Below are 25,016 nucleotides of genomic sequence, written 5' to 3' on the forward strand. Positions count from 1 at the left end.
ATTCTCTACCCAAGCATGCAACCCTCTGCAGTGGAGGTTCAAAATGGAAAATTTTTCACACTGCCCATCCGCCTTACCAAAATAACTCAAATCTTGAGCGTCCTCACACATTTTATTAGTCCATCCGCTGTACCAAGGATCGACTGCCCATTGCACAGAAGCTCAGCAACGCCGACTGGAACGATGGGGCTTCCCACCGCACAGGACATGACCGATACCAACAGCTCGCGGATCGCCTTCTTCAGTTGCTCGTCCAGCTCCGCCCTGGCGTCCAGCTGCTCAGCGTCAAGGTGGTAGTCGTAGTCCTCCTCCTCGTTCATAGCCATCGCATTGTCCAGCGCATCTTGCTGGCGCAGCACCTCGATGATGGCGTTCATTGCCTCCAATTGCTCCGCAGAAGGCTTGATCACGTCCTGCGGAAGCGAATGGCCCTCCGTGTTGCTCGTAAAGTGGCCGTCGCGCCGGTAGACGACGCGGTAGTAGTACGTGAGCAGCTGCTTGGTCAGCCGAAAGTAGTTGACCAGCGTCCTTTCGTTCTTGAAGCGGCGCAAGTAGGACCCTCTCGAGTTCGGCTCTTCACTTGCATCGCCCAGCCGGAACTGGCTGAGCGCGATTGCACGCTGCTGCGTCAGCTTGTACCGCGCACTAGTGTCGCTGCACAACCGGTACGCGTCTCGCAGCGTGTGCTCGGCTGCTACGAGGATGCGCTGCAGATCGCTGTTGCTTGCGTCCTCGGGAGCGTCGTCAAGAACAAGTTCTGCATCCACGCTTGAAGGCAGCGCATACGAAGAGCGGATCTCCGCGTCCAGCAACCCGTCCAGATGCGCTCCAAACCCCGTGTTCACCAACCACGGCTCGCGATCCGCGCGGGCATTGGCGCGCAGTGGATCTTGCGCCCTCCGCGCCGGCTCAAAATGCGCCTCGATTTCGCCCTTCACGTCTTCAAAGATGGCCGCCCGCCCATCCTCAGTTCTCGTTGGCGTGGAGGTGGCTGCGGATGTGGATGCCAAAGTGGAAATCGTGCAGGATGGGTCGAGCCGTGCTGTCTGCTGAGGGTGAATGGGCACTGCGTCGTCGACTTCGAAATAATCAATGATGCCCTTGGCTGTAAAATCAGGTCTGAAGCTGGCAGGCGCGCCAGAGCGGAGTGGCCTCAGAGTGTTGCTTGGCCTTCTTGGCGTGAACATGCATGTGTTCTCGCATAGTGCGGAGGCGACGGGTTTGAAAGTGGCACTCCCCATCGGCGCAGATACAGGTATAGCCGTCGTAGATCTCGAGGCCGTCGATGCTCCCGACAAGGTTGTGCCTGACACCTCAAGTCTATAGCTCGCTGCCGCAACTCGTCGAAAGACCGCAGTCCAGTGTAGGTAGAAAGATGGTCAACGATCAGTCGCAACTCTTCTCCGGTCGACCGATGTGGTGAGGCGCGCAAGTGGATTATCCAGCTTTCTTTGCGTGCAATGAGGCAGGTGGCGCACAGACGGCACACAACCACGCCATGATCAGCGTTGTGAGAAAAGTGGTGGAGAGGCATGGTCTGATGCTAAGCAATGATTTCATGAGATCAGAAAAAGTCCTAGACGGCGGGCTGAATTGGAGTTGGAGTTCGAATTGGAGTTCGAATTGGAATTGGAATTGGAATGGAATGGAATGCGTGACTAGGTGGTGGTGGTAAGAAGGTAAGCAACCACCCACCCGCTGGAGCTCAGAATTAGGAATCACAAATCTTGCACGCAGCGCAGAGCAGCAGCAGCAGCAGCACTATATTCTCACCGATAACGCAAAAAGAGCCTTTTGTGCAACTGGCACCCGACCTTTTCGGAATTCGGGGTGCAAATTTTGGTACAGGGTTGCCTGAGACGCGTTTACCGTTTCGGCTAGGCGGGGGGCCTACATAGTGGTAGGATAGCTAGCCGGACGGCAACTTCCCCGCGGCGAGCTGCTTAGGGTTACGGCGAGCTGCTGGCACTCTGATTGCATCATCGGCAGCGCCCTGGATAAGGGAGTCGGCTCGTTCGTTCCCTGAATGTACGGATTGCGAGTAATTCGGCGCGGTAGACTGTAGAGCTAGCTCCGAAGGCTTTTTACAAGCTCACAACTCTGCGTGCCGGACTGAACGAAGTACGTGCAAGCCGCAAGCTCGTCTTTGAGCGAACTGTGAGTGTACACCCGTCTGGAGTTGTCGGATCCAAGTGAAGAAAGGTAGTTGCGGAGCATTATAGCGTCGTCCTTGTTCTGCTCGTTCACCATGCGGGGTACAGACAAGTGTGGAGGGGCCTTGACACCCCGAAGTGATGCCAGATTGACACGGCTCCGGCCAGGGGTTAGTCCAGAGATGGAGCGATCCCGGCCTTCAGGTCGACCTCACCCTCGTAGCTCGTGTCACGAGTTTCGTGGTCAGGTGCGATTGTGGAAGTGACAGCCATCGTGCGTGTATTTTGCCCACAGTGCGAAATAGTGCCAGGTTATCGGGAAGGGGCGAGGATCCAAAATTGAGAGCATCAATGGAGGTGGAGCGGAAGCAGTCTGTGATCTCTAAGGCAGCTGCTCTTAGTAGGGTACAAGGTGTCACAGTCCTATGCCTGAAGACCGCAGTGTGTGCGTACGACGCGTGTAACACAAGGGTTGCAGATGTTGCCTGGTGGACTTGGGTTGATACCGGATGGCGCACACTTAAGCGCCGATTGGCCAGACGCCAACGCTACAAAGAAGCTATTGCCATCGGTAAATGAAGCCCTAAGGCACGATTGCCCCAAATCAGGTTAGCACCCAGTGCTCAGGGGATTTAGCGCACGTCTCGTTGATATGTCTTAGCAATGAAATATTCTCGGTCCAGGTAACACCGAGGATCTTGAGTTTATGGGCTCGGGATAGGCGGTAGCCTGCCAGCTAGATGTCACCTAAGCTAGTTGGGGCCCGGGTCGGTGAGAAGATCAGGTACCCTGACTTTTCCGGGTCAAAACTCGATCCACAGGTACCGGTCCACGATAGAGCTTGCCAGCTTTGAGGCACATGTCTTCAACTCGAACGTCAACAAGCAGGGTTTTATCATCAACCCATCCCACACTTATTGAAAAACGGGACGTTGGAAGTTCTATCATGTCTCGACCAAACATTGACTCCACCAGCTGCGAGATGGGTGACCCCCTGAGGTAACCCTAGATTGACATCTCGCATAGCGCCTAGGTACGATCCTTCGTGCTTGAGGCGCGCTTGGCAGTCGCTTAAGATCGAAGAGGTCCATTCGAAGATGCGCTTGGGTAGGGAAGCTCGATTGAGAGCCTTGGTAAGGTGGAGGATGTGCACGGGGTCGTAAGCGCCCTTTACATCCATAGCCACGAGTGCACAGTGTCGTCGGTTTCTCAGGCGTTTCGGATGAACTCTTGTACCCTGACAGGTTCATCCTCGGTGCTTCGTCCAGGCCTCCCTCCGTAATGGTTGAATGTGACGATTCTCGGATTGTGCTCGATCTCGGCCAATTTGTGGGCGGCAATGAGGCCTTCTAACAGCTTTCCCAGGGTGGGAAGGATATTCACGTGGCAATAAGCACCTGGCTTCTCTTAGTGGGGCTTGTTGGGCTTGCGTGGTACCAGGACCGTCGCCTGCTTGAAGCAGCAAGGAAGGCGCCCTACAAACAGAGCACAGGTATTTTAGAGGTTGGCCAGAAGTTTGGTGAAGCTGTCTCATCTTGTGGCCAGTATCTTGAGCAGCCCCAATTAGGTCCAGAAGCCCGACTTGCTACCGGATACTGCGATGCGGTCGCTGAGCGCTCAGAAACCTTGCAAGCGTTCAGAGTTTGAAAATATCTACCATTCATCCACGATTGTTGGGGGAATTTTCCGGTCTGAGTCAGAGCATCAGCAAAGAAGTACCGTGGTTCCTACCACCTTGGCATCTCATCATCTCAGATGATGCACGTTGCTAAAACGGTCGCCGATACAAGGACCAGAATGTAGAGCGATTACACGTCGCTGTTTCCTCTTTGGTAAGGAAGCACGCTCCAGCAACAGACCATGTGTCACAATCCTGTGCCTGAAGACTGTAGTGTGTGCGGAAGACGTAGTGAGCTGGCAAATCCGTGACAGGACTCGGTATCGGCTGGATGCGATGAACGCTCCACCGATCGGTGATGCGACGTAGATCGGTTCTGAATGGTGTGCAGCGCACCTCGTGAGCGTTCTTGACGACGGTGTTCTGCTACCGGATGTCTAGTGATGGCTAAAGTTCCTACAACGATTGAGGTTCCGTCTGCAGTGTAGGTTCTGACGTTCGATCACGCTGATACACAGGCCACGAGGCACAAGAGTATGTGGCAGCAATGTATCCGATTGCTGCACTGGTCGAACAAAACGTAAGGGAGTAAAGAGTGTCGCAATGGCGAGTAAATAGTAAGTGAAATGAATAGTAGAGTGGCCACAAGAAGGAAATTGATGTCTTCTAAAGTGTGTGCTCTGCCCACATGACCTGCGTGTGTCAAACCTGTGGGGGGGAAGTCCTTTCATTCCCGACCCGTGCCACCTTGCGGCCCTACGGCGTCTGTAACACCGTAGAACATGGATGTACGATTTTTGAATCGTGAATCGTGTAAGCGTGGAAAATGGGCCAAATTTCGCCACAAATTCTTATCCTTGATTTTATCTCGACATTCGTGATTCGTGCACGCTGATTCTTGGTACTTGTCTGTTGTTTGTGGTTGCAATCGTGAATGATGCTTGGCTCACCAGACCCGACGTCCTGAGCACTTTCGACACAGTCACAAATCAAGAAAGCCAAGTCAGCTTGGTGCAACTTCAGCCGATCCATCAATCACGGGAAAAATCATTTCATAGCTCATGATTCGCGGATATACTTTCGTTCGTACTGAGATAGACGGGGACCGAAGTGCTTTCAGTGAGACCATTCGATACTGCCATTCTAGCAAGCAGCTTGTGGTACTTCACATCGGCTCAAGTGCTCCAAAAAGACATTTCAAGCGATCCGACTGGCGGGTGTAAAACACGTTTGCCTGGCAGAGTGGGCCCTGATTGCTTCTCAGTCTGATGTGCTTCTGTCTAAGCTGCTTCAAAGTCAGGTGCAAGGGCTTCTCCCGCGTCGAATTTGTCGCAGTTGCGGCTGGAGATTACCAGAAGCCCTGCTTGAGCGCCAGAGGCAGAAGCGATCAGCTGCAGCTGTTTTCCGACTTTTCGACACTTTTCTCGCCATAAGTTAGCTGTCCACCAACGCCAACGGGCGAAACGAAATTGCACGTGTGGCCCACCGGTGACCTTCGCTTAGAGGCCCTCACACTCGTGACTTCTTTCCTCTGAAGATTTTATGCAGATGGTTGCTTTCAGAACAACCGCCCTCGAAATCGCGTATCGGAAGGGGGCAACCCGAGACTCGACACAACCACAACGCCACCAGCCCACAGAGAGACACATGTTGTCATAAAGCTACACACTGTATCCGTGATCAGATGCCGATGAGTCAATACGGCAACAAGACTAGGTGGTAGCTACCGCCAGCCAACAAACTGGCACTTGCGCACTGTTGTCTGTGGGTTTGGCACACTTTTGCGCCCCTGCGGAAATCTCATTTGCCCGCATTCACCGCGGTCGTGACAAGGTGTGAGAGTTGGAGCCTCTTATGCTCCCCCTTCAAAATTTTGTCCAGTTGAATGGTTGCAGAGGGTGGGTTGCAAGAGCAGGCGAGCTATCTCCGCTCAACCATGATTGTCACGTTTTGTACCCCTGTATCCCTCTATTCTTCTACCACAAACACAGGCAGCAGCTACCCCTCTGAACAAACCAATCAAACATGCCCTAGAGCATCGCTGTTATCTATAACTAAAGGACTATAAAGACCCGCAGGCCGCCGTCTCTCCTGCGCTTCACTGTTATCCTTATCCGAGCATCCCGTTTCCCCCTTCCTTTGGTTCTTCCTCATCTAGGTAGCTTCCTCTTTCCATCTATTATCAGAATGAAACTCTCCTGCGCTTTCGTTGCTGTTGCAGCTCTGGTAGCTACAGCGGTTGAGGCTAACCCCGAAACTGAACGTCGTCGGAGCTGTGCTCTGCCTACTACCTACCGCTGGACCTCATCAGCTCCACTCGCTCAGCCTAAGGATGGCTGGGTTTCACTGAAGGATTTCACACACGTGCCTTACAACGGACAGCATCTGGTTTATGCCTCTTACCACGACTCCACCAAGTACGGCTCAATGGCCTTCTCGCCCTTCAAACACTGGGCAGACATGGCCACGGCGACTCAAACGGGCATGACACAGGCGGCTGTTGCTCCTACCGTCTTTTACTTTACCCCAAAGAAGCTCTGGTTCTTGGTCTCTCAATGGGGTTCGGCACCTTTCACCTATCGAACTAGCACCGACCCAACCAAGGTCAACGGTTGGTCGGCTCCTCAGCCCTTATTCACGGGCAAGGTGGCCGACTCGGGTACGGGACCCATTGACCAGACCGTCATCGCCGATGACCGGAAGGTGTATTTGTTCTTTGTTGCCGACAACGGCAAGGTCTACCGCACCTCGATGGCCATTGGCGACTTCCCTGCCAACTTCGGGACCGCTTCTGAGGTCATTCTCAGCGACACACAGGCGAAGCTGTTCGAAGCGGTGCAGGTGTACACAGTGGCTGGGCAAAACCAGTATCTCATGATTGTCGAGGCTCAGGGCACCAACGGCCGCTACTTCCGTTCGTTCACGGCCAACAGCCTCGATGGAGAGTGGAAGGTGCAGGCTGGCTCCGAGAGTGCCCCTTTTGCCGGCAAGGCCAACAGCGGTGCCAGCTGGACCAACGATGTAAGCCATGGTGATCTTATTCGCTCCAATCCGGACCAGACCATGACCATCGACCCTTGTAGGCTTCAGCTGCTTTACCAGGGCCGAGACAAGAACAAAGTGCCCAGCAGCTACGACCTCGCTCCCTACAGGCCCGGTCTTCTCACCTTGTACGGTCTGTGAAGCGGTCGTTCAATGTTATTATTTCCACGATTCGTAGCCGCAATCACTACCAGTGGGGATAAATGGGGCTGGATCGGTGTAGAACTGGAGCTCTGTGTCCTGCTAGTTCCAAGGTGTTTGACGATCCAAGCATCAGTCTCGTTATTCAAATGAACTGGTTCGAGCGCCTTTCATTTTTGTCATGCAGTGACTTGTTGGCTGTGTTAAGTTTATTTGAGACACGTTTAGTCAAGATGAAGATAATCATATCTGACAAATTCGTGATTCGTGATTGTTGCAGGACTTGTGTTAAGGACCAATAGCGGATGAGACCCCGAGCCCACTGTGGCAACCCATTGCCAAAAACATGTCCCAACAGCCACACGTTGCAGTTGAGTCCTAGTCGTGAGTTGCTTCGCAACGTGAAAGAGACGGCCAAGCGACACAGGGTTTGTTCAACGCGTCAATGCCTTGTAGAGGGTAAATCACGAATATCCTTGTCTACTGCGCGTCTGGTCTTTTTAGGGTCTGCGTTACTCGTATCGCTGTATTCAAATGAAGATTCACGATTGCTCGCGTATTGCCTTCGGAACCCGGATGTGGAGGCAATCTGTTTTGACTCTGTTCGGTAGCGAATCACGAATCCATGTCTGGTGTCTGCATCTTACCGACGCCCATCCGAGAGGCGACTGCCGACATGTCCGCAACATATTCGTCAGATCGATCCGGTTCCGCAGAGTCGTCAGGTTCTTCCATGCCTGGGTCGCATCTTCCACAACAAGAGCCACCCAGTTCCGGCCCTAATTCCAGGCAAAGCCGAAGGAGATCTCAGTCTTTCGATACGACGGACTCAGATTCGGATTCCGACGAGGGCCAAAATGTAGGCCCACAGCCTGCTGCTACTGTAGGTGACGATGCGACCAGCGATGATGAAAACGATGATGATGATGCGGATCTTGGACCTCCACCACCTCCCGCAACGGATGCTGGTAGCCATGATTCCTCACAGTCTCCCTCGTCGGACAATCGTGTCCCCAAGCGTGCCCACGGTCTTAGTGAAGACACCGCGCAGCCACTGCAAAAGAAAAGGAAAGCTATCGCTCTTGCACATGAGGCTACCTATCTGTCGAACCTTCCATCAGCCGACAGATATTTCAAGTCGCTGATGCATCGAGATACGGTCAACTCGGTCACTGTCACTCCCCGCTCTAACTTTGTCATCACTACCAGCATCGACGGATGGGTCAAATTCTGGAAAAAGTCGTCCCTCTCTTCCCGTGCCTCTGCAGAGTCCAGGCCACCCAGCTCTAGTAATTCCGCCCTTTCAACGTCCTCGCTCTTCAGCGGCTCCTCTGTCGTCGAATTTGTCAAGCAGTATCGGGCCCATCTCGCTCCCATCATCGCTTGGAGCTGCTCAGCGGACGGTGCATCATACGCCACCCTTGATGCCGAGGCCAACGTCAAAATTTTTGACGTTGACAACTTCGATCTGATCAACATGATCAAGTTGCCATTTAAGGCACGGACCTTAGCATGGGTTCATCGACAAGGCAGTGCACGATCGCTACTTGCCATCACAGATGAAGAGTCGAACCTCATTCGCATCTATGATGGTAGAAGCGCTCCAGATGAGCACTTGCAAGAGGCGCATCTTGACACCGACGACCCCAGACAGAGCGAATCGGATCCTGCGACAGCAGGCATAAAATCCATTGGGACATCCCACCAGCCTTTGTTCACAGTCTCCAAAGTGCACCGTGCTCCCGTCCACATTCTCTGTTTCAATGCGCAGCACAACGTCGTTGTGTCGTGCGACGTCACGGGCTTTGTTGAATATTGGACCACCGAAGAGCCCTTTTCGGCCCCGTCAACTTCCAAGATTACGGGAATGTTCGAGCTCAAGTCGACAACAGATCTTTTCGAGTTCAAAAAGACCAAGACTGTCCCTACAACCCTCACAATCTCCAAGGACGGCGAGAGGCTGGCCATCTTCTCTATCTCTGATCGTCAAATTCGTATCTTTGACTTCCGCACTGCAAAGATCATCAGACGCTACGACGAAAGTCTGGAAGCGCTTCAGGCTGCCCAGGCTTTGCCACCACCGGAAGAGGCTTCTGCCGTGCTGGAAGGCAAAGGAGAGAACAAAGGCTTGCTAACCAACGGTGCGCAGGTTGAAGTAAATTTCAAGGTGGATCAGATGGAGTTTGGACGCAGGATTGCACTCGAGCGGGAGATCTCGGCTTCGAGCGCCCAGGGCCCGCTATCTGGACTCGCCAATGCGGCTTCTGCCGCGCTTTGGAATGTTCTCTTTGATGAATCGGGCAACTTCATCATCTTTGCATCGCTTCAAGGGATCAAGTTTGTCAATCTGGTAACCAACCGATGCGTTCGTCTGCTCGGAAAGGACGAGAGCGTCCGGTTTATGCATCTTGCCCTGTTTCAGGGTGCGCCGGACAAGAAGCTTACTTCACTCGCTGCAGCTGCCTCCGAGAATCCTCTGCTGGCAAAGCAAGGCTTGGTAGATCCAACACTGTTTGCGACAGCGTTTGGACGCGCAAGATTTTATATGTTCACCAGGGTCGATCCGGATGCGATGGGTGCATCGTCAGGCGATGGAGCATCTGGCGGCGGCGCGAGCGAGAATCGAGATGTGTTCAACGAGCGTCCCACTCGCGAGGAACAGACGATTGCCTCAGCCACAGCCCAGGCCGGCAGTGGTCTGAATCGCTCCGGTGCCGGTGCTGCGGACAAGAACGCAGCAGGTGGCAGCGTGAAAAATACCAAGGCAACCCTACACACAACACACGGCGATATCCACCTTACGCTCTATACCGAACTGGTGCCCAAGACTTGCAAGAACTTCATCGGTCTTGCCAAGAAGGGCTACTACGACAACGTGATTTTCCACCGCATCATCAAAAAGTTTATGCTGCAGACCGGTGATCCGCTCGGCGATGGTACGGGCGGCGAGAGTTTGTGGGGCGGCAACTTTGAAGACGAATTCCATCCGAGCCTGAATCACTCGAGACCGTTTACGCTCAGCATGGCCAATGCAGGGCCTAACACCAACGGCAGCCAATTTTTCATCACCACCGTTCCTACACCGTGGCTAGACCGCAAGCATACCGTCTTTGGCAAGGTCGACGCTGGCATCGACGTCGTCAAGCGCATCGAACAAGCCAAGGTCGACAGCAACGATAAGCCCCGACAGGACATTCGAATCATCAACGTCAGCCTTCGATGATGTTGACGAAAAGGTAGGTAGAAAAAGCATTCGTGATTGATTCCATGTCCGTCGATTGTGCGTGTTCAATCTATAGATCACGGTACATCACATCCGTTCTAGTCATCGTGCGAAAATGATGTGTGCGTTCGAGACAAGCTCAAGAAAGCGTCTTAATGCCGGCATCAAATGTGCCTAGAAACACGGCGCCGCCTAACCCGATCCACATAGTTCGTGGGAGAAAGCCGCTAAAAAGCGTCTTGATACCTTCGGTACGTCCGATGTGCAGCAAAGTTGGAATGATATTCGTGTTAACGCCGCGAGGAAGGGTCTCGGCCATAGTAGCAGCACCGGCAGCAGCGGTTGAAGAAGCGCCCGGGGTCGTGACGGCAGCATGCTTGGTGTGCAACATGATTCGAGTCTTGACCACGTCCAGCGGCGTAGTGAGCCCGGCAGCAATCGCACCAGCAATGCTTCCGGCAAGACCGGCTTGCCAGGTGGGTAGGTTGCGAATCAGCTCTTGATCCGAAACAGCTTGGTATGCGTCATCGCCTCGAAGCATCGACTGTGACTGAGCCCTGGAGCGAGCCATTTCCAGCTTGAGTCTCTCGTACAGGGGGAACTGGATGCAAGTGAACGGGATCTCGCGACCCACAGTACTGCCGAACCCTCGATAGTAGCCACGAATGCCTGCCTCTCGAAAGACCTTCTTGAACGCCTGAAACGTGGTGGTGCCCTTGCCATACGTCATGGTCTGTTGTCGAGACTTGATCACTTCGGTGGGGACGCGGATCAGGCAAGCGGCCACTTCGGCGATTGAAGCAGCCGCCATGTGCACGCCAGCAGGACCTAACGTTCCCTCGGCGCCAAAGATGCCTGGCGCCCATCGCATCAGCGCGGGCTTCATTGATTCGTAGGTGGTGAAAAAGACAGCAGCACCTGGGGCAGAGCCAACCGCTGTTGAGGAGAGGCCGCGATAAACTCCCGAGAACCCACCGGCGGCCCAGAATCCCTGAGCAGACTGCAGACGTGTCTTGATGGTATCGATGGGGAAGAAAAGCAAGTCGACGGTAAGGCCAGACAAAGCACCGGCTGCCAGCGCCGAGGCAAACGGTGGACCTGTCATCGCTGAATTGGCAACGCTCAGCCCCGATTCGCGCTCTTCAAGCACTGAAGGAATTGAACGATGAGAAATACGTTCCTGTGTTCGCGCCAGGTGTTCCAGAGCAGAGTCAGCGGATGCTGATGAGATACGCGTCATTTTGTTTTTCGCGTCGTCCAGATTGCCAGGTCTCTCGTCGTGCAAATTTTCTAATGAAACAAAGACAGTCGACTTGGAAGGTCGCAGGGTTGAAACTCGTGGGACTTCGGGTCCGAGTTGCTGCGCAAGACCCGTTGGTAGAGACGGTACAGGAGGGGCAGATGATTGACTGTTGCGAGCAGAATGCAGTGTACGCAGATCGGTGTGTGAGCGTCTCCCTTTCAGCCGTCTCAGCGTATCTGCAGCGGCACTGTGATTGCGGCTCGAATCTGCACCAGTTCGGGATGCCGTCGTGGAAGTTAGGCTTGGACTGATTAGAGCCTCCGGTGCCTCCGAGATGGAGGGTGAAGTCTTGGGTAGAGCAGACGCGGTTCGAGGATTCAAGGACCCTATCGAGGCATTGGAGCCTGTCCGGCGGCGAGAAGGAACAAGAGTAGGTGTCGAGTCAGCAGAAGCCAAGGCATGTAGATTTTGGTGACTGGTCGTAGACATGGATGGCGCGATCAGACTAGCGGCCGATTTTGACAAGACGAGCATGGGTGCTGAGCTGTGTAGGCTGGCGACGCGTGGCCTTGAAACGTCACCGTTTGGAGAGTAGAGCGTCGAGGAAGAAGATCTGACACGGCGGGACGGCGCGTCGGCAAAACTATCCTGTGAGGCTGACAAGTTCTTGGCAAGGTCATCTTGCACGCTCTCGGATGGAAAGAGAAGGGAAGGCGTCACCGATACGATGCTCGAGGGTCGTCTAGGCCTAGCAATGCCAATAGAGAATCCAGTCCGAACACTGTCAGTGGGAGACGAAGGCTCGGTAGGTCTGGCGTCGGCCCTGTTCAACGAGGTAGCAAAAGAGGAGCTTACAGCACGACCGTACTTTTGCCGTACCGTTCTGGAGGCAGACCCACCATCGGTCTTCGGGTTCTGTTGCTCGCCACGAGCCGAAACTGAGACGACTGTTGCTTGAGGAGCAGCGTAGCCACTCGAGACACGTATCGCCAAAGCCGGTCGGGCGTTGTTCTCTAACTGCTTTGTTGTCTCAACGTCGGCAGGCTCGAGATCACGAAGGCGATCTCTGTTTTGTGTCGCGGCTGGAGGTGGAGGCTGCTTGTCTTTGGCTTGCGAGAGATCGTGATCGGCGCGCAGAGGTAGTCGAAGCTTGTGACTGTTGTAGTCAATCGCCAACGTGCTCCTCGCATTTGACTGTGTACACCTCTGAAGGTCGCTGAAGAGCTCTTGGTCGTAGATGCGCCCCGAACAACCCTTTGCACGTGACAAGACGTTGAGCAAGCGCGAAGGATCCAGGCACTGCGAAGCTTGCTGCGGTCGGATGGCTAACGCTTTGATACAGGCACTCTCGACTTGATCAATGTTCTCGGCGTAAGGTTCCAGAATGAGGAATCGAGTTGCCTGGATCGCTCTAAGGAGGCGGAGTTGATAATCGAGTTTCTGCATCTGGCTCGCAAAAGACTGTTCTTCCTCGAGATCATCAGGCCCTGGCTGGAACGTCGCCTGTAAAGAGGTGATGCTCGCCTCTGTCTCGAAACGGGTCGACCATCTGTTCAGAAGATCTTCGAGCTCGATCCACAGCTCGGTGGCTTGGCGGGCGGAATGGTTGTTGTTAGGAGCCGAACCAGTCGGCCAGAGCCATTGCGAGTCGGCGAGATCGTCAACGATGGGTAAGAAGACAGCATTCTTCTGGCAAGGATCAAAGGCGCCGACGTCCGGGCTCAGGAGACCTTCTACGAGCAACTGGGTCGCTTGCAAAGGGCCATGCCATATCTGTGCGAGACGGAGGGAGGGCGTGGCAGAAGTGGCTGCGGATCGAACTTTAGCAGTGAGACGAAGCTCGTACAATCGAAGCGCTTCCAAGATCCAAGCAATGCTGCGCAGAGTGTCTCGATAAACGAGCGTCACGGTCGGTGATGTGCCTCGTGTAACGCCGTCTGCATACAAGTCGGCAAGCTGTTTGCACGCACTAGCTGAGCCAAGAGAGGCGGCACGAAATAGCAGCAGGATCGCGAGAGGGTAGGAATGGTTTAGCAGAGCCGCGCTGGCTTCCCATTCAAGCTTTGCAACATTAGTAGCGCTGAGGATGCGGTCACGGAGGATCTCGTCCCGCGCCCAACGTGCTTGAGCGTATCCACGAAGACTCTGCCTCTTGATCGAGGGCCGCGTTGTGATTAGACTATCGCCACATGGCAGACCAGCTGGACGACTCCGAGCAAAAAGATGGTCAGTGCCTTGCCTGGAAGACGTTTTGCGGTTCGAGTCGTCGCTTTGACGTGAACGTGAAGAAGGATCGCCGTTGCGAAGGGTTCCGGCTTCTTCCTCTGCCAAACCGAGTCCACACTGTATGCTCAGATCGCGAGCTTTGGCGGCTAGAATGGTTTCATGGACCTGAAAACTGACCGACGAGGTGGAGGACCCGTTGCGTCTCAGCGATGGTCTCTGATTTGCCTGGAAAGGAGTTTGACGCGGCAGGAACATGGCGTTTCCAATCTTGTGCGCTAGGAAGAGATGGAGCAAGCGCGATGTCTGTGTCTCTCGACGCCACTCCGGAGTTTAAACGTAGCGTGCAAACCGATGGCCTGCTATCGAAGTCACTTACAATCGAGATGGTTAAGGAAAGGAATCTGGAACGAGATGGTGCAGGTGAGAATGGTCAATCGTGAATGCTTGGCAACTTTCGACAAAGTGTTGTTGTGGACCATTTACGATTTGTTGTTCGTGTTTCACGATTCGTGATTGTCGCACGCTAAAAGAAGCTTCGCTCGGAAGGGCATTCTAACACGAAAATGCCCACCACCGTGCTTTGAATCTGAATGCAACCAAGGCCGTGCGCACGCGCGATTCTTTCGCGTGACCGACGTGAAGAAGAAACCCCGCGTGAGTCACGGAGTACGACCTGATCATGCGTATGTGTGGAACAAACCGGCTGGAAAAAGAAACCCAAAAGAAAATAAGAAAAACAAAAACCTCATACGTCCAAAATTATCACAAAGCAAGGTGTCGTCGGCTCATCAGTGCAGTCTAACCGTGAATCTGCGAATGCAGCGCATGGTACATTGCAGAGTTCTTGTACCTGTACAGTACAGCAAGGGATGGAGAATGCATGTCTATTGTACAGTAGTCGAGGATCGATCTCATAAAATCCGAGCGGGATTACGGCTGCGCTACTCCGAACAAGCCGGTCAGATAGCCCTCGTAGTCGTATACGGCATCTTCGACGCCGTCGACGCGCACCTGGGGCATGGCAGCTTTGAGATAGTCGATGGAGCCTTGCGGCAACAAAGCAAGACGCAGATCGAGTTCGGTGACGTACGGTTTGTCGCCAGCCAGGCCCTGGAATGCCTCAAGAAGCTGATCAGGTGAAGTGGTGTCCTCGGTGATCTCGCGGAGAAAAGTGAGGAAGGCATCGTAGGAGACGGCTCCAAATGTCTCGCACAGCTGCAAATGGATCTGTTCAATGTCGTCCTCGGTGTAGATGATGCCCAGACTGGCAAGGGCAGCCCCCAGCTCGGGAACGGTGAGCGTGTTGGAGGCATCCTTGTCAAAGTAGCGAAAGGTGGACTCAAACTCTTCGAGCTGGGCAGGTGTAAGATTGGTGTGCTGTCGCGAGACGATCTGGTTTTCGATAAAGGCGAGCTTCTTTGAAACGCTTGCTCGAACGAGCTCCCACTCGAACGAAAGATCGCTCAGCGTAAAGATGGTATGGTCGTTTTCTTCGACTTTAGCTTCGGTGCATTCCTGTTCGAGTGAGGCGATGAGCGTGAGTTGTTCTTTGATAGGATCGAGTTGAGCAAGTAAATGCTTGACAACCTCGAGCTGAGCTTCCAGGTCACCTTCGAGAGTTGCGATTCCGCCTGCAACTTCGCGGAGTTGTCGCTCAAATTCGTTGGCAGCTTTGGCAAACTTGATCCTCAAGTTTTCCTTGGCATTGCGGATCTCGGCGTTGATAGAGCGGCTTCGGTGCGCTTCGGCTAGCGCAAGGGTTGCCCAAGCAGTTTCAAGATCGGTTTGCCGCAAGCCTAGCTGTGGGAGCCATTCGGGAAGATGGTAGGTCTTGAGTTTTGTTTGGATGTTGCCAAGAAGCGCTGCAAGATCGGTCCTCTCACGAACCAACTCGCGCTTGACTCCGATCTTGTATTGGTTAAACTGGGTGAGCTGTGTACGAGCATCGGCGTATGTGCCTGCAAAAGTTGCAGCGGTCCATCCATTCTGAAGTTCGGACATGGTATCGACGAGCTGGCGAGCTCTTCTTTCGTAATCCTGCTGCATGAGCCAGGCGCCCTGCATGACATCGGCAAACGTGGCTACACGGCGGCTGACCACTTCGGCCTGTTCCATGGAGCTAAAAGCGTGAAAGTATTGGGCAACGTAGGTCATGACACTGCGTTCGTCTGGTTTGGTCCTGTCGCAAAGGTCCTCTACGTCGAGCAGTTGTGGGATGCCGAGGTGGTGTTCGGCGACTTGGAAGGCTGTGCGCGTGCAAGCGTGAGCATCACTTTTGGGTAAAGCGTCAAAGTTGAGCAGATCGGGACGATGTCGGTGGATCAAGGCGCATAGCGCAAGGCCGTCCTTGAAGGAAGTGGTGAAATTGGTGACTTCGACCTCTTGATAAGGGGCAGTCTTTCGTTGACACCAGAGTAAAAGACCCTCTTTGGCAGTGACACCCTCTTCGCTGATGTCTGCGATGGTAAAGCGAAGGATGAGCGTCCAGATCATGCCAAGAATGAGTTTGAGATTGCCGTCAACAATGTCCTCTGCGCCTACATTGGTCAGCACGACACCTCGACTCTTGATGAATTCCAAGGCAAGGTTGACATTTTCGGCCTTCTGGACACGCATACGCGGATTCATGTAGAAGCGACCGAGCGTAGTATCACCCATGATCTCCATGAGCTGCACTAGCTTGACGCCATCCGAGAGGTCCGTGGCAAGAGATCGCATCGGAGCGATCTGCCTGGATTCGAGCTTGGTGTTGAGCCTACGACACGACGTGGGTGGAGAGCGGGGAAGAGCATGTCGGCCGGAAGATGATGAGGTCAATGTGTCTGTCAATGAGCGATGTGGCGGCTGAGAAGCCAACTTACCATTTGGTGAACGTCTTTGCCTGTACTTCCTCCCAGCCTCGATCCTGATCGGGGAGGCCGACGAGGACCGACGATCTCTTGTATGCCATCTGTGCGTTAAACACCAAGCGCTCCGCGCAGGCCGGTGGTAAATGGACTCTGTTGCTGTGAGTCGATGGACGGTAGTCAAACGAGAAATGCGATCCTGACGGACGTCTTTTAGAACGGAGATGGTATGAGAGGTGGTGTGCGTGGGATGGAAACAATTCCAATGTGGGGCAGAAGCAAGTCGAAGATGATGTCGCTTCAACGGGCGGCAGCCAGCACCAACGAGGGGAGCACAGAGCAAGATGCAACATCTCCACTTTTGTGTTTCACTTTTGTGTTTGGCTATCTAACTTACCTTCACGCTTGACGCTTTGTTGGCATAACTCTTAAGTTACGCGTGTGTGATGTGTTACTTTTTTCCATTCGTGATTCACGATTTTTTCCATTTATTTTTGGGACTCGCGACTGTTCTTGCGCGGGCTACCCGTCGTGAGTTGTGACTGACGAGTGTGCACCTTCTGCAGAAGGATTCAAACAAGGGTTCACACTGCCACACGCGTAGAAAGCAGAGACGTCAGACCAACACCTGACCGTGTCGTGCTTCCACGTTGTGATGGTCCGTAATCCGTGATCCAAAATCATAATCACGAATCACGAATCACGAATCACGAATCGTGATCCACGATCCACAATGTTTTTCAGATGTTGTTAGATTCAATCACGACTAGTGCAAGCTTGAACCCCTTTGTCGCGGTGTGTGCGTTGGCGAATCGCGCCTGGCGTGCCTGCTGGCGAAGAGATTCAAATCAGCTGCTCTTACGCAGCGCTGTCCCCAGAAGATGTCGAACCAGCAAAGACAATGGATTGCGGTGTTTTATCAGGGCTCGCCAGCGTGTGTAACTCACGGCTTGGGCAGTCACCCGAGCAGCTAACGTCTAGAAAATGGCCGACGCTCATCAGATTCACAATTGTGGCAGGCGAGGACGCTTGGGGTGGGCTGCAAACTAGTCACAGGTGCCGTCTTCATATGCACCCAGGCCACACCCAAACACACACCAAACCTAGGCTCGCAGAGACGAGGTTCATGATTCGTGATGGGCGGAATGGGCGCATTGGCTGATGACCCTTCTGTTCTTTATTTCACTCGCAGTCACAAATTGTGAATCGTGATGTGAAAATCATGAATGAGATTCGTGATTCCACGAGTTTTCAAATCACGAATATTGTCCAGCACTCGCGACTCACACCACTCACGACCCTTGACTGTGTGAGTCACGAGACGAGTCGTGAGTGCAAATCATGAATGGCTGATGGCTCACTGCTAGAATGCGTGTGAGCTTATGCGCAAACCCGCATGTCCCGCACGCACAGGGCGCTGAGATCAACCAAGCGAAACTTGTAATCACTGAATGTAAGCTCGTGCTCGACAGCTACTTCACGCTTGGCTCCTATCTCCTCCTGTATCCGCATGCTGGACCTGGTTGCCTCAGAAGCATTACAAGCAACATTGACATCGTCTCGATACGCTGACAACCACGCGACCGTTGCCAGCATCGGTCTCGACGCGCCCGCATCACACAAGAACAGCGCGATAAAGTGCCTACCCGCGGACCACGCTGGCGTGCCGATCTATCTATTTTGACACCTCCGCTGCCCTCCTCGCACAAGCCTAGCGGACGCCGCCAACGACATCTGACAACCCGCAGCTTCAACCCGCTCAATCATTTCGTCTATTATGAACCCATTGTGATACCACCGTGCGTCGGAGACTGCTTCTTTCCGTCCCGTGGAACCTTGGTCTCACAGCTATCCTGCGTGATCGCGGCCAAATACGCCAATCCTCACCTTCTCGGCGATGGTCTTTCGACCCATCGTGAGCGATGAAAGCCATCTTCAGCAACTTCAGCAGGCGCGCCAACCTTGGCGCGGCGCAAGACCCGTCTGAGGCTGCCTATAAGTCCAAGTCCGCAAATGGCCCATCCACCTCTTCAGCTTTGCATCCCCGAGCCACATTCTCTTCTTTCCACACTCCCAGCGGCGGCATCGGTGACGCTCCTGCTTCTGAAAAGACGCCATCCAACCATCTTGCCTCCTCCAACACCTCGACTTACAAGTTTTCAAGCTCGTCTCGAGCAACGTCATCTCATCAACGCAAGCGCACAGCGCACGACAACGTCACTGCATCCAGTTCCACCCACCCTCCCTCGAGCTACCGAGAGCTGTCCAGCCAGACCAGTGGTGCACATGCAGTTACACGCGGCCTTGTGAAAAAGCTCTCCATCGCTAGTAGGAGGCGCTCTTCTTACTCGAGCCTCCACGCTCCCACTCACGAGCATCACCTCGCCGCCACCTCTGCCACTCATGCTGGCTCGCACAGTAACCAGCCAATGCATAGCAAGGAGGCGCAGCCCTCGATTCCAACTTTCAGTCAGACCTCTGGTCAGTTTTCGGGTTCCAGCATCAAGATGGCCGCCGTTGCCAATCCCGATACATCTGTCATGACCTCGACACAGCTGGCGGCGAGGCTCAACGAGCTGGCTGTGGCAAACGCCGATGGCCTGCTCACCGAAGACGAATATCGAACGCTGCGTCAGGCAGTTTTTGACCAGATGCTGACGACTGATAGCCAAGCTATGGCCATACCGACAGATCATGCACGAGCAGGACTTGGCTTGCCCAGTCGTAACCATAGCCCGGATGCTGCTCGTACAGATCCCACGCCGAGTGCCAACCACTTTCTGTCTGCAACTCCGCTCAATGGCAGAGCCAGGCATTCCGCATCCTCTCTCGTCAACGGAGATCAACCGACCCCTTCCATTCACAGCGGTCGCAGCGGCAAGTCCTCGAACTTCCAGAGCGTCACTCAGATTTTCAAAAGCAGTCCTTCGAAACCCAGATCCATGAACCATCAAGGAAGTCGAGATTCGCACTCGAGTCACGAGCGAGCTACCTCCACCCGGCGTGACTCGGAGGGCATGTCGTCACAGCTGTCTAGCGGTGACACGCATTCGCAGCGTGCCTTTTCCTTCCGCACTCACCAATCATCCGCCGCAAAGTCTTCGCGCATGTCTGCACTCGGTCGTCTCAGAGCCAGCAGCCACGCACGACGCGAACAAGCCGACGTCACATCGCGCCAGCTCGAAGAGGCTTTTTCCGCCGAACGCACCGCCCGCTCGTTGCGCTCTGTCTCGCTTTACGATGCTGGCAGCGTTGAGCTAGCCAGCCTACGCGCTACTGCCTACGACAAGTCCTTCACATCTTTGCGCGCCGAGATGGCGCCAATGACCATGTTTGGCGCCGAGTACGCACACAAATCGTCGTCGGAAATTCAAGCAGAAATTGGCGTGGTCCTAGCCGAAGGCAACCGAATGCTTGCGACCTTTGTAACGCTTCAAGAGGCGCTTCTGGCCAGACACAACTCACTGGATGCGCTCACGGTGAAAAGTGTCGTGGACACGGTGCAAGAAATGAACCCATTGGCGTGCGTCAATGAGCTTGTCCCATCCGAAGCGATGCTCCATTCCATCTCCTCATCGTCTTTGGCTTGTCGAGCAGCCCTTGCACCTCGTGGAACTGCAAATCGCCCATTGGCGTCCGATTCCGCCGACGCTGTTGTCGCTGCGGAAATTGCAAGCTTACAAGCCAAGCTGAGCACCATCTACGCGCAAAAAGCGGCCGTGGTCAAACGATATCAGGATCGACTCTCGTTTCTTGCCAGTAAGCTACGGTCAGCGGCCATCCGCGAAGGCCTCAAATGAACCAGCGCTGCTTCTGTCACAATCCACTCCACGGCGAGACTGAGGCAACACACGGTTCTCGTCTGCGCCGAACCATGAACGACTTGAAAGCCAGGCACATGCACATCCACATCTGGCTGCGCCATGCTAGCGATACCCTCATCTGTACTTTTACACTCTTGGCCGTCATCCATGGCAGAAGCTTGTTGTTTTCTTTCTTCAAACATCTCGGAGCACGATGATCGGCTTCGCTTTGAGAAGCAGTGTTCACTGGGATCTATAATCTTGTGAGGCCGCATCAAAAAGGAAGTTGCAAGTTGCGGTATCTCCAGGCAACACAGCAGGATGAAGGCCGGAGCGTACTTTGCTTCGAGATGGATTTGAGTTTTGATGTCGCGAGAGCACAGGACGGGTAGCGGCTGAAACTGAGCCCGAGGCCGGAAATGCTACGAGAGATGAGCAGGATTACTGAGAGCGCGTGCGTCTAGAAAGTGGATCGGCTGACCTTGTCGAGAACGGTGTCGTAGCTCACTTCGGAAAAGTCAGTGCCCTGGATCTCGGTGGAGATGCCGACGAGTGCCTTTCTGAGAGCATCCTTGGACGAAGCAAACACCATCTTGGGCTTGATCTTTGCATCGTCGGGCGACCACGAGAAAAAGCAGATCTTGTTGCGCTTGCCCGCATCGCCCTTTTCGTACTCAAAGTCGTAGATCGCGTATCGGCATTCGGTCGGAGGAAGCTCCGCCAGGAAGTCGTCGTACGAGGTTGACGTCGACGTGTTCTGAACAACAATCTCGGTGTTTTTGTCGTTGAGGCTGTAGATGATGTACTTGATCTTCTTGCCGAGCTTAAGCTCCTGGAACTTATCCAGGCACTCTTGAGAGACTTTGACACCGGAGGACTAAAGATGTTGGACGTAGTCGGGTTGCGCAATGCAATGCCGTACCATTTCGCAGGTCAAACAAAGTTGACAACAGTGACACGGCGGTAAGACGCAGAGCGGAGCAAGGAGAATCACGTACATCGCCCGGCGTAGCAGTCAAAGGTAGAGTTCGAGTCACAGAAGCGACGAATTGCGGTCAGAACGCAAATCAGAAAGAGACAGAAGACGACCGTTGGTCAGCACCAGCATCCGATACGTTGCTATTGCACATTCGTTGAAGCTCACCATGATGAAGGGCTGTTCGAACCTGACGACGAAGCGAAAGAAAGGATGTAGATGTGATGGAATCAAAGGGGGAGTCGGCCGTTGAGAAAGATAACAAGCGCGAAGCAAGCGGACGTGCGCGCTGTCGTGACTGCGTGTCAAGTGCACTGGGCCGTCAGAGTGGAGTTGCGCAGCTTGGACAGACGAGACCAACACTCGCTCGCAATTGGACAAGAGACACAGCCTCGATCCAGCAGCCTCTCGTATCGCCGATCCTCGATGCGACTACAAAATGTGAGATGACTTTGATTCAGAGATGTTTTGCGATTTGCAGTTTATTTTACGAGATTTGTATTCGAGTGGAACAACCTCCAACACAAACAATTCAAGCCCCTCAAACCGCTCAGGGGCAAGAACCTAAAGTCGTTCGTCACGAGTGTAAACGTGAATCGTGAATCGGGGATAAGAAGATGAATGTTAGACCGAAAAATGAAGAGACTAACTAGTTGTGAGGCCGCAGCGCTCCAACAGAAAAGCCCTCAATTCTACCCGAGTGATCGACATGGATCGGGTCCGAAGTTCGAAAAAGGAGCAGGAAATTGGCGGTCAGCCAATCACTTAGGGATAATCTGGATTTTCCGTCAAAGCTGGTTAAATAGCTACAGTATCTGCAAGGGGCTTGGACGAAACCACCTCAATTAACTCCAACACAATTACGAATCCTGAGTGGTACACTGTGAGTGCTGAATCGTGAAGCATGCAGAGGCTCCCGAGATCTTGTCTCCCTTGCTTGCGAGCGCACAGCCATTCAGGTTCTTTCCAAAAAGGTGAGCCCAGGCCTAATGACAGTAATGAGGTAATTGGTCGGGACGGTAGTGTCAACAAGCCACCCACTAAGCGAAGTGGCTTGCAGCGGAGGCACGGAATAGTCACACTATCGCGTTGGGCCCTCGTGCATCGTAGGCGAGCCTCTACGCGCATGATGTAACGCGCCAGCACAACGGGCGAATCGATTCCGATTCTGGCCAGTCCGGACTCCGCAGCGCTCCAGATTTAGACCAGCCCGAATTCGTGGTCGTGGCTTGCCCTGACTTCGTTCCTCAGCGTGTTTGACGCGCTGGGTTCCAGCAGGCCATTTCTGTAGTCTGAATGTGTGCATCAGCCCGATGCAAACGTTCGCTCGTGTTCACGCCAGTTGGCAGTACACACGAAAGAAAGCACAGATCGGCTATTCAAGCGTTCGTGCTACAAATGTGGCGCCGTTCATTGGCCAGAGGAAACTCCCGTGCCGAGTCTTTTCGAATCAGACTGAGTACGCTATCATCCGCAGCAGGAGACGTGCCCCTGCAGCCCTGAATGAGTACCTTCATCAACTTATTGTTGGACATCTAGCACGGGTTCGCAACCTCGCCCCTAGGCGAGGTGTGCTTATGGTTAGGGCATCCGATCTTACCCGTGCCGTTCGCTTCGTCAAGCGAACGTATGTGCAAGTCTTGGAAGCGAACGTATGTGCAAGTCTTGGGCTCTTAGGTAATGTAAGCGAGCGGCGAAGCAAGGATGAGGCTTTCTGTCACGCACGATGCCTATGTGCGACTGTGTCGACCTAAGAAGCCAGTGGATCCATCGTGCATCGAGATCCGTGATCGTGATCACGCCTCATTTACCGCAGTCCTCAGTCCCTGACACCCTCCTGACGCGCCTCGGACTGCTCTTAAAGCCGCAGTTAGTCAGCGCTCTTTCTTGCTTTCCTCAATCGAGTCGTTACCTTCATAGTCATCTCGTGCCATTGAGATCGTACAGGTGTGACCCTGGTAGCCTTCAGGCACAACACCTGTTTTCTGATGGCGAACCGTACGACTGGCGCCCTTTTTCTACCCTTCACCCCTGTCTCTCTCTATTTGATCATTGATTGAGTGTAGTGGGTCAGCCAGCTTGGTTTCAGGCAGACTGGCTCGCCATGCTCGTTTTCTGATTCAAATTTTAAGATGGTTACAGCGATCTTAGTTTTCCTCGTTATATCAACATGACATTCTTGATGTGTGCAGTTGTCGCATTTTGCCGTGGGTCACTGAGATGTTGGCTCTTTGTTCAGTCAGCTGCTAGATTGTTGTGTTCCAGGCTCACGAAAAAGCTCACAGGGACGTTGCCTTGTTCGAAATGTTTCCGTTGGCGCTGTGTCTAACTTGCCAGCATGGAGGACGATGTCGAGAATCAATTAGCGCAGAGAGAATCCCGTGACGTCCGCATCAGTCACGAGTCACGAGAGTAATTTCCAGAAAACCGACACGCGCGTAAAAATCAAAAGGCTGGACTGGCGGTCTCGAAGCGACGTGGCATCGCATTCGGTGCATCTAAGTTCCCATCACATGTGAGGGGGCGAAGGGGGAGATATTTGATGCTGTGGCTTCACAGAGTAGCGGACCATTTCAAAGTCGTTCGCAATAGACGGCGGCAGCGCATCTTGAACAGTTACCCATTTTCAAAGTCGTGAGTTGTCGAGAGAGATTTTGGGTGAAGAACCAAACTCCGCCATTCACGATTCGAAATTCCAAGACGTAGCTAACTAACTCCAGCTAATGTACTGCTGCATCATGAAGTCGCAGAAAAAAACACGAACAGAAAGTGAGAACTCCGAAGGCACCCTAACCGATTATTGCTGGTCACGATCGAGTCGATGAATGAAGGAACCTGCGCGTCGACAAAGCAGCATCTATAAGTTATCGCGACTTGGAAATTTTCGTGGTTCGAATACACAGAAAATCGTGAGAGTCAGAGTGTAAGTTGGCGAATTTCTAGTACTTGCGACAGACATTGGCCGTGGCATTTGGAGTGCTGTCCTTTCTGAGTCGCAGCTCCGTATGCCTCGTGCTTGCCATATTCCAAACAAAGGTCACATGGCCGTGCCTGCATGTCTTGTAACCATCTACTGTACAGTGCAGTACTTTCCCACCATTAAACAATGCCGAAGCCGAAATTCCCCCTACATACTGGAAAGCAAATCTGCCCGTATACGTAAGAAAAGCTTCAAGACAGCGGCTTGGTTGGAAAACCCCGCCTGCGCTGCCATCTGACTAAATTACTGACATGATATACAAAGCACATCCCCCTCGAAAATCGACCAAAGTGAATCACGGGCTGATGGTCCCGCCGCTGCTGCTTCAGCTGCTGGTGTTTGCTGATCCGTCTCTGGAGAGGTGTCACCGGATTTCCATGAAGGGATGCACCGGAGTTGCAAAAACGTGTCTTTGACGACGCACGCCATATCGAACTAGTGGCGGGGACAAATAGGATTGCGGTTCAAACTCAGCCCCAGCACGTCGCTCATGTCGACATGGCATCTCTTGGGAAAGGGAAAGGAGAGCATATCAGCAGGTCTCGCCAGGAGATTTGTTTTCATCATGCATGGCACCAAATCAAGACCAGTGATGGGGAAAAAGGAGGGCGGGCAACCAACCGAATGAAATCGGGCTTATGTACTCAGTCACCGCTGATGGCGGACCTTGAATCGTCGGACGGAAAGCATAAGTTAGAAGATTTCAGCATGAAATGTGCAGGAGGTGCACGCGCGTAAAGGCTAGCCGCGCAGGCGTGCTCTTAT

General features: G+C 53.5%; 8 protein-coding genes across 8 annotated transcripts; 4 read left to right on the forward strand and 4 right to left on the reverse strand.

Annotated features, from left to right (window-relative positions):
* Window positions 1-86: 86 nt before the first annotated feature.
* UMAG_04308 (uncharacterized protein) lies at window positions 87-1,241 on the reverse strand (the record flags this gene model as incomplete). The annotated part of the gene is made up of 1 exon (XM_011392729.1): window positions 87-1,241. The coding sequence occupies one exon, from the start codon at window positions 1,239-1,241 to the stop codon at window positions 87-89; it is 1,155 nt and encodes a 384-aa protein (XP_011391031.1).
* Window positions 1,242-5,958: 4,717 nt separating this feature from the next.
* On the forward strand, window positions 5,959-6,954 carry afu3 (putative Alpha-L-arabinofuranosidase precursor; the record flags this gene model as incomplete). The annotated part of the gene is made up of 1 exon (XM_011392730.1): window positions 5,959-6,954. The coding sequence occupies one exon, from the start codon at window positions 5,959-5,961 to the stop codon at window positions 6,952-6,954; it is 996 nt and encodes a 331-aa protein (XP_011391032.1).
* A 625-nt stretch (window positions 6,955-7,579) lies between these two features.
* On the forward strand, window positions 7,580-10,177 carry UMAG_04310 (uncharacterized protein; the record flags this gene model as incomplete). Its single annotated transcript, XM_011392731.1, has 1 exon — window positions 7,580-10,177. One exon carries the CDS (start codon window positions 7,580-7,582, stop codon window positions 10,175-10,177), a length of 2,598 nt encoding a protein of 865 aa, XP_011391033.1.
* A 139-nt stretch (window positions 10,178-10,316) lies between these two features.
* On the reverse strand, window positions 10,317-13,901 carry UMAG_12259 (uncharacterized protein; the record flags this gene model as incomplete). The annotated part of the gene is made up of 1 exon (XM_011392906.1): window positions 10,317-13,901. The coding sequence occupies one exon, from the start codon at window positions 13,899-13,901 to the stop codon at window positions 10,317-10,319; it is 3,585 nt and encodes a 1,194-aa protein (XP_011391208.1).
* Window positions 13,902-14,576: 675 nt separating this feature from the next.
* On the reverse strand, window positions 14,577-16,596 carry UMAG_04312 (uncharacterized protein; the record flags this gene model as incomplete). Its single annotated transcript, XM_011392732.1, has 2 exons — window positions 14,577-16,401; window positions 16,508-16,596. 2 exons carry the CDS (start codon window positions 16,594-16,596, stop codon window positions 14,577-14,579), a joined length of 1,914 nt encoding a protein of 637 aa, XP_011391034.1.
* Window positions 16,597-18,414: 1,818 nt separating this feature from the next.
* Window positions 18,415-20,292, forward strand: UMAG_04313 (uncharacterized protein; the record flags this gene model as incomplete). The annotated part of the gene is made up of 1 exon (XM_011392733.1): window positions 18,415-20,292. One exon carries the CDS (start codon window positions 18,415-18,417, stop codon window positions 20,290-20,292), a length of 1,878 nt encoding a protein of 625 aa, XP_011391035.1.
* A 463-nt stretch (window positions 20,293-20,755) lies between these two features.
* On the reverse strand, window positions 20,756-21,442 carry UMAG_04314 (putative cofilin; the record flags this gene model as incomplete). The annotated part of the gene is made up of 2 exons (XM_011392734.1): window positions 20,756-21,172; window positions 21,440-21,442. The coding sequence occupies 2 exons, from the start codon at window positions 21,440-21,442 to the stop codon at window positions 20,756-20,758; spliced, it is 420 nt and encodes a 139-aa protein (XP_011391036.1).
* A 1,142-nt stretch (window positions 21,443-22,584) lies between these two features.
* UMAG_11976 (uncharacterized protein) lies at window positions 22,585-23,025 on the forward strand (the record flags this gene model as incomplete). Its single annotated transcript, XM_011392900.1, has 1 exon — window positions 22,585-23,025. The coding sequence occupies one exon, from the start codon at window positions 22,585-22,587 to the stop codon at window positions 23,023-23,025; it is 441 nt and encodes a 146-aa protein (XP_011391202.1).
* Window positions 23,026-25,016: the final 1,991 nt, after the last annotated feature.

Source organism: Mycosarcoma maydis, chromosome 14, assembly GCF_000328475.2.
Source record: "Mycosarcoma maydis chromosome 14, whole genome shotgun sequence".
NCBI lineage: Eukaryota > Fungi > Basidiomycota > Ustilaginomycetes > Ustilaginales > Mycosarcoma > Mycosarcoma maydis.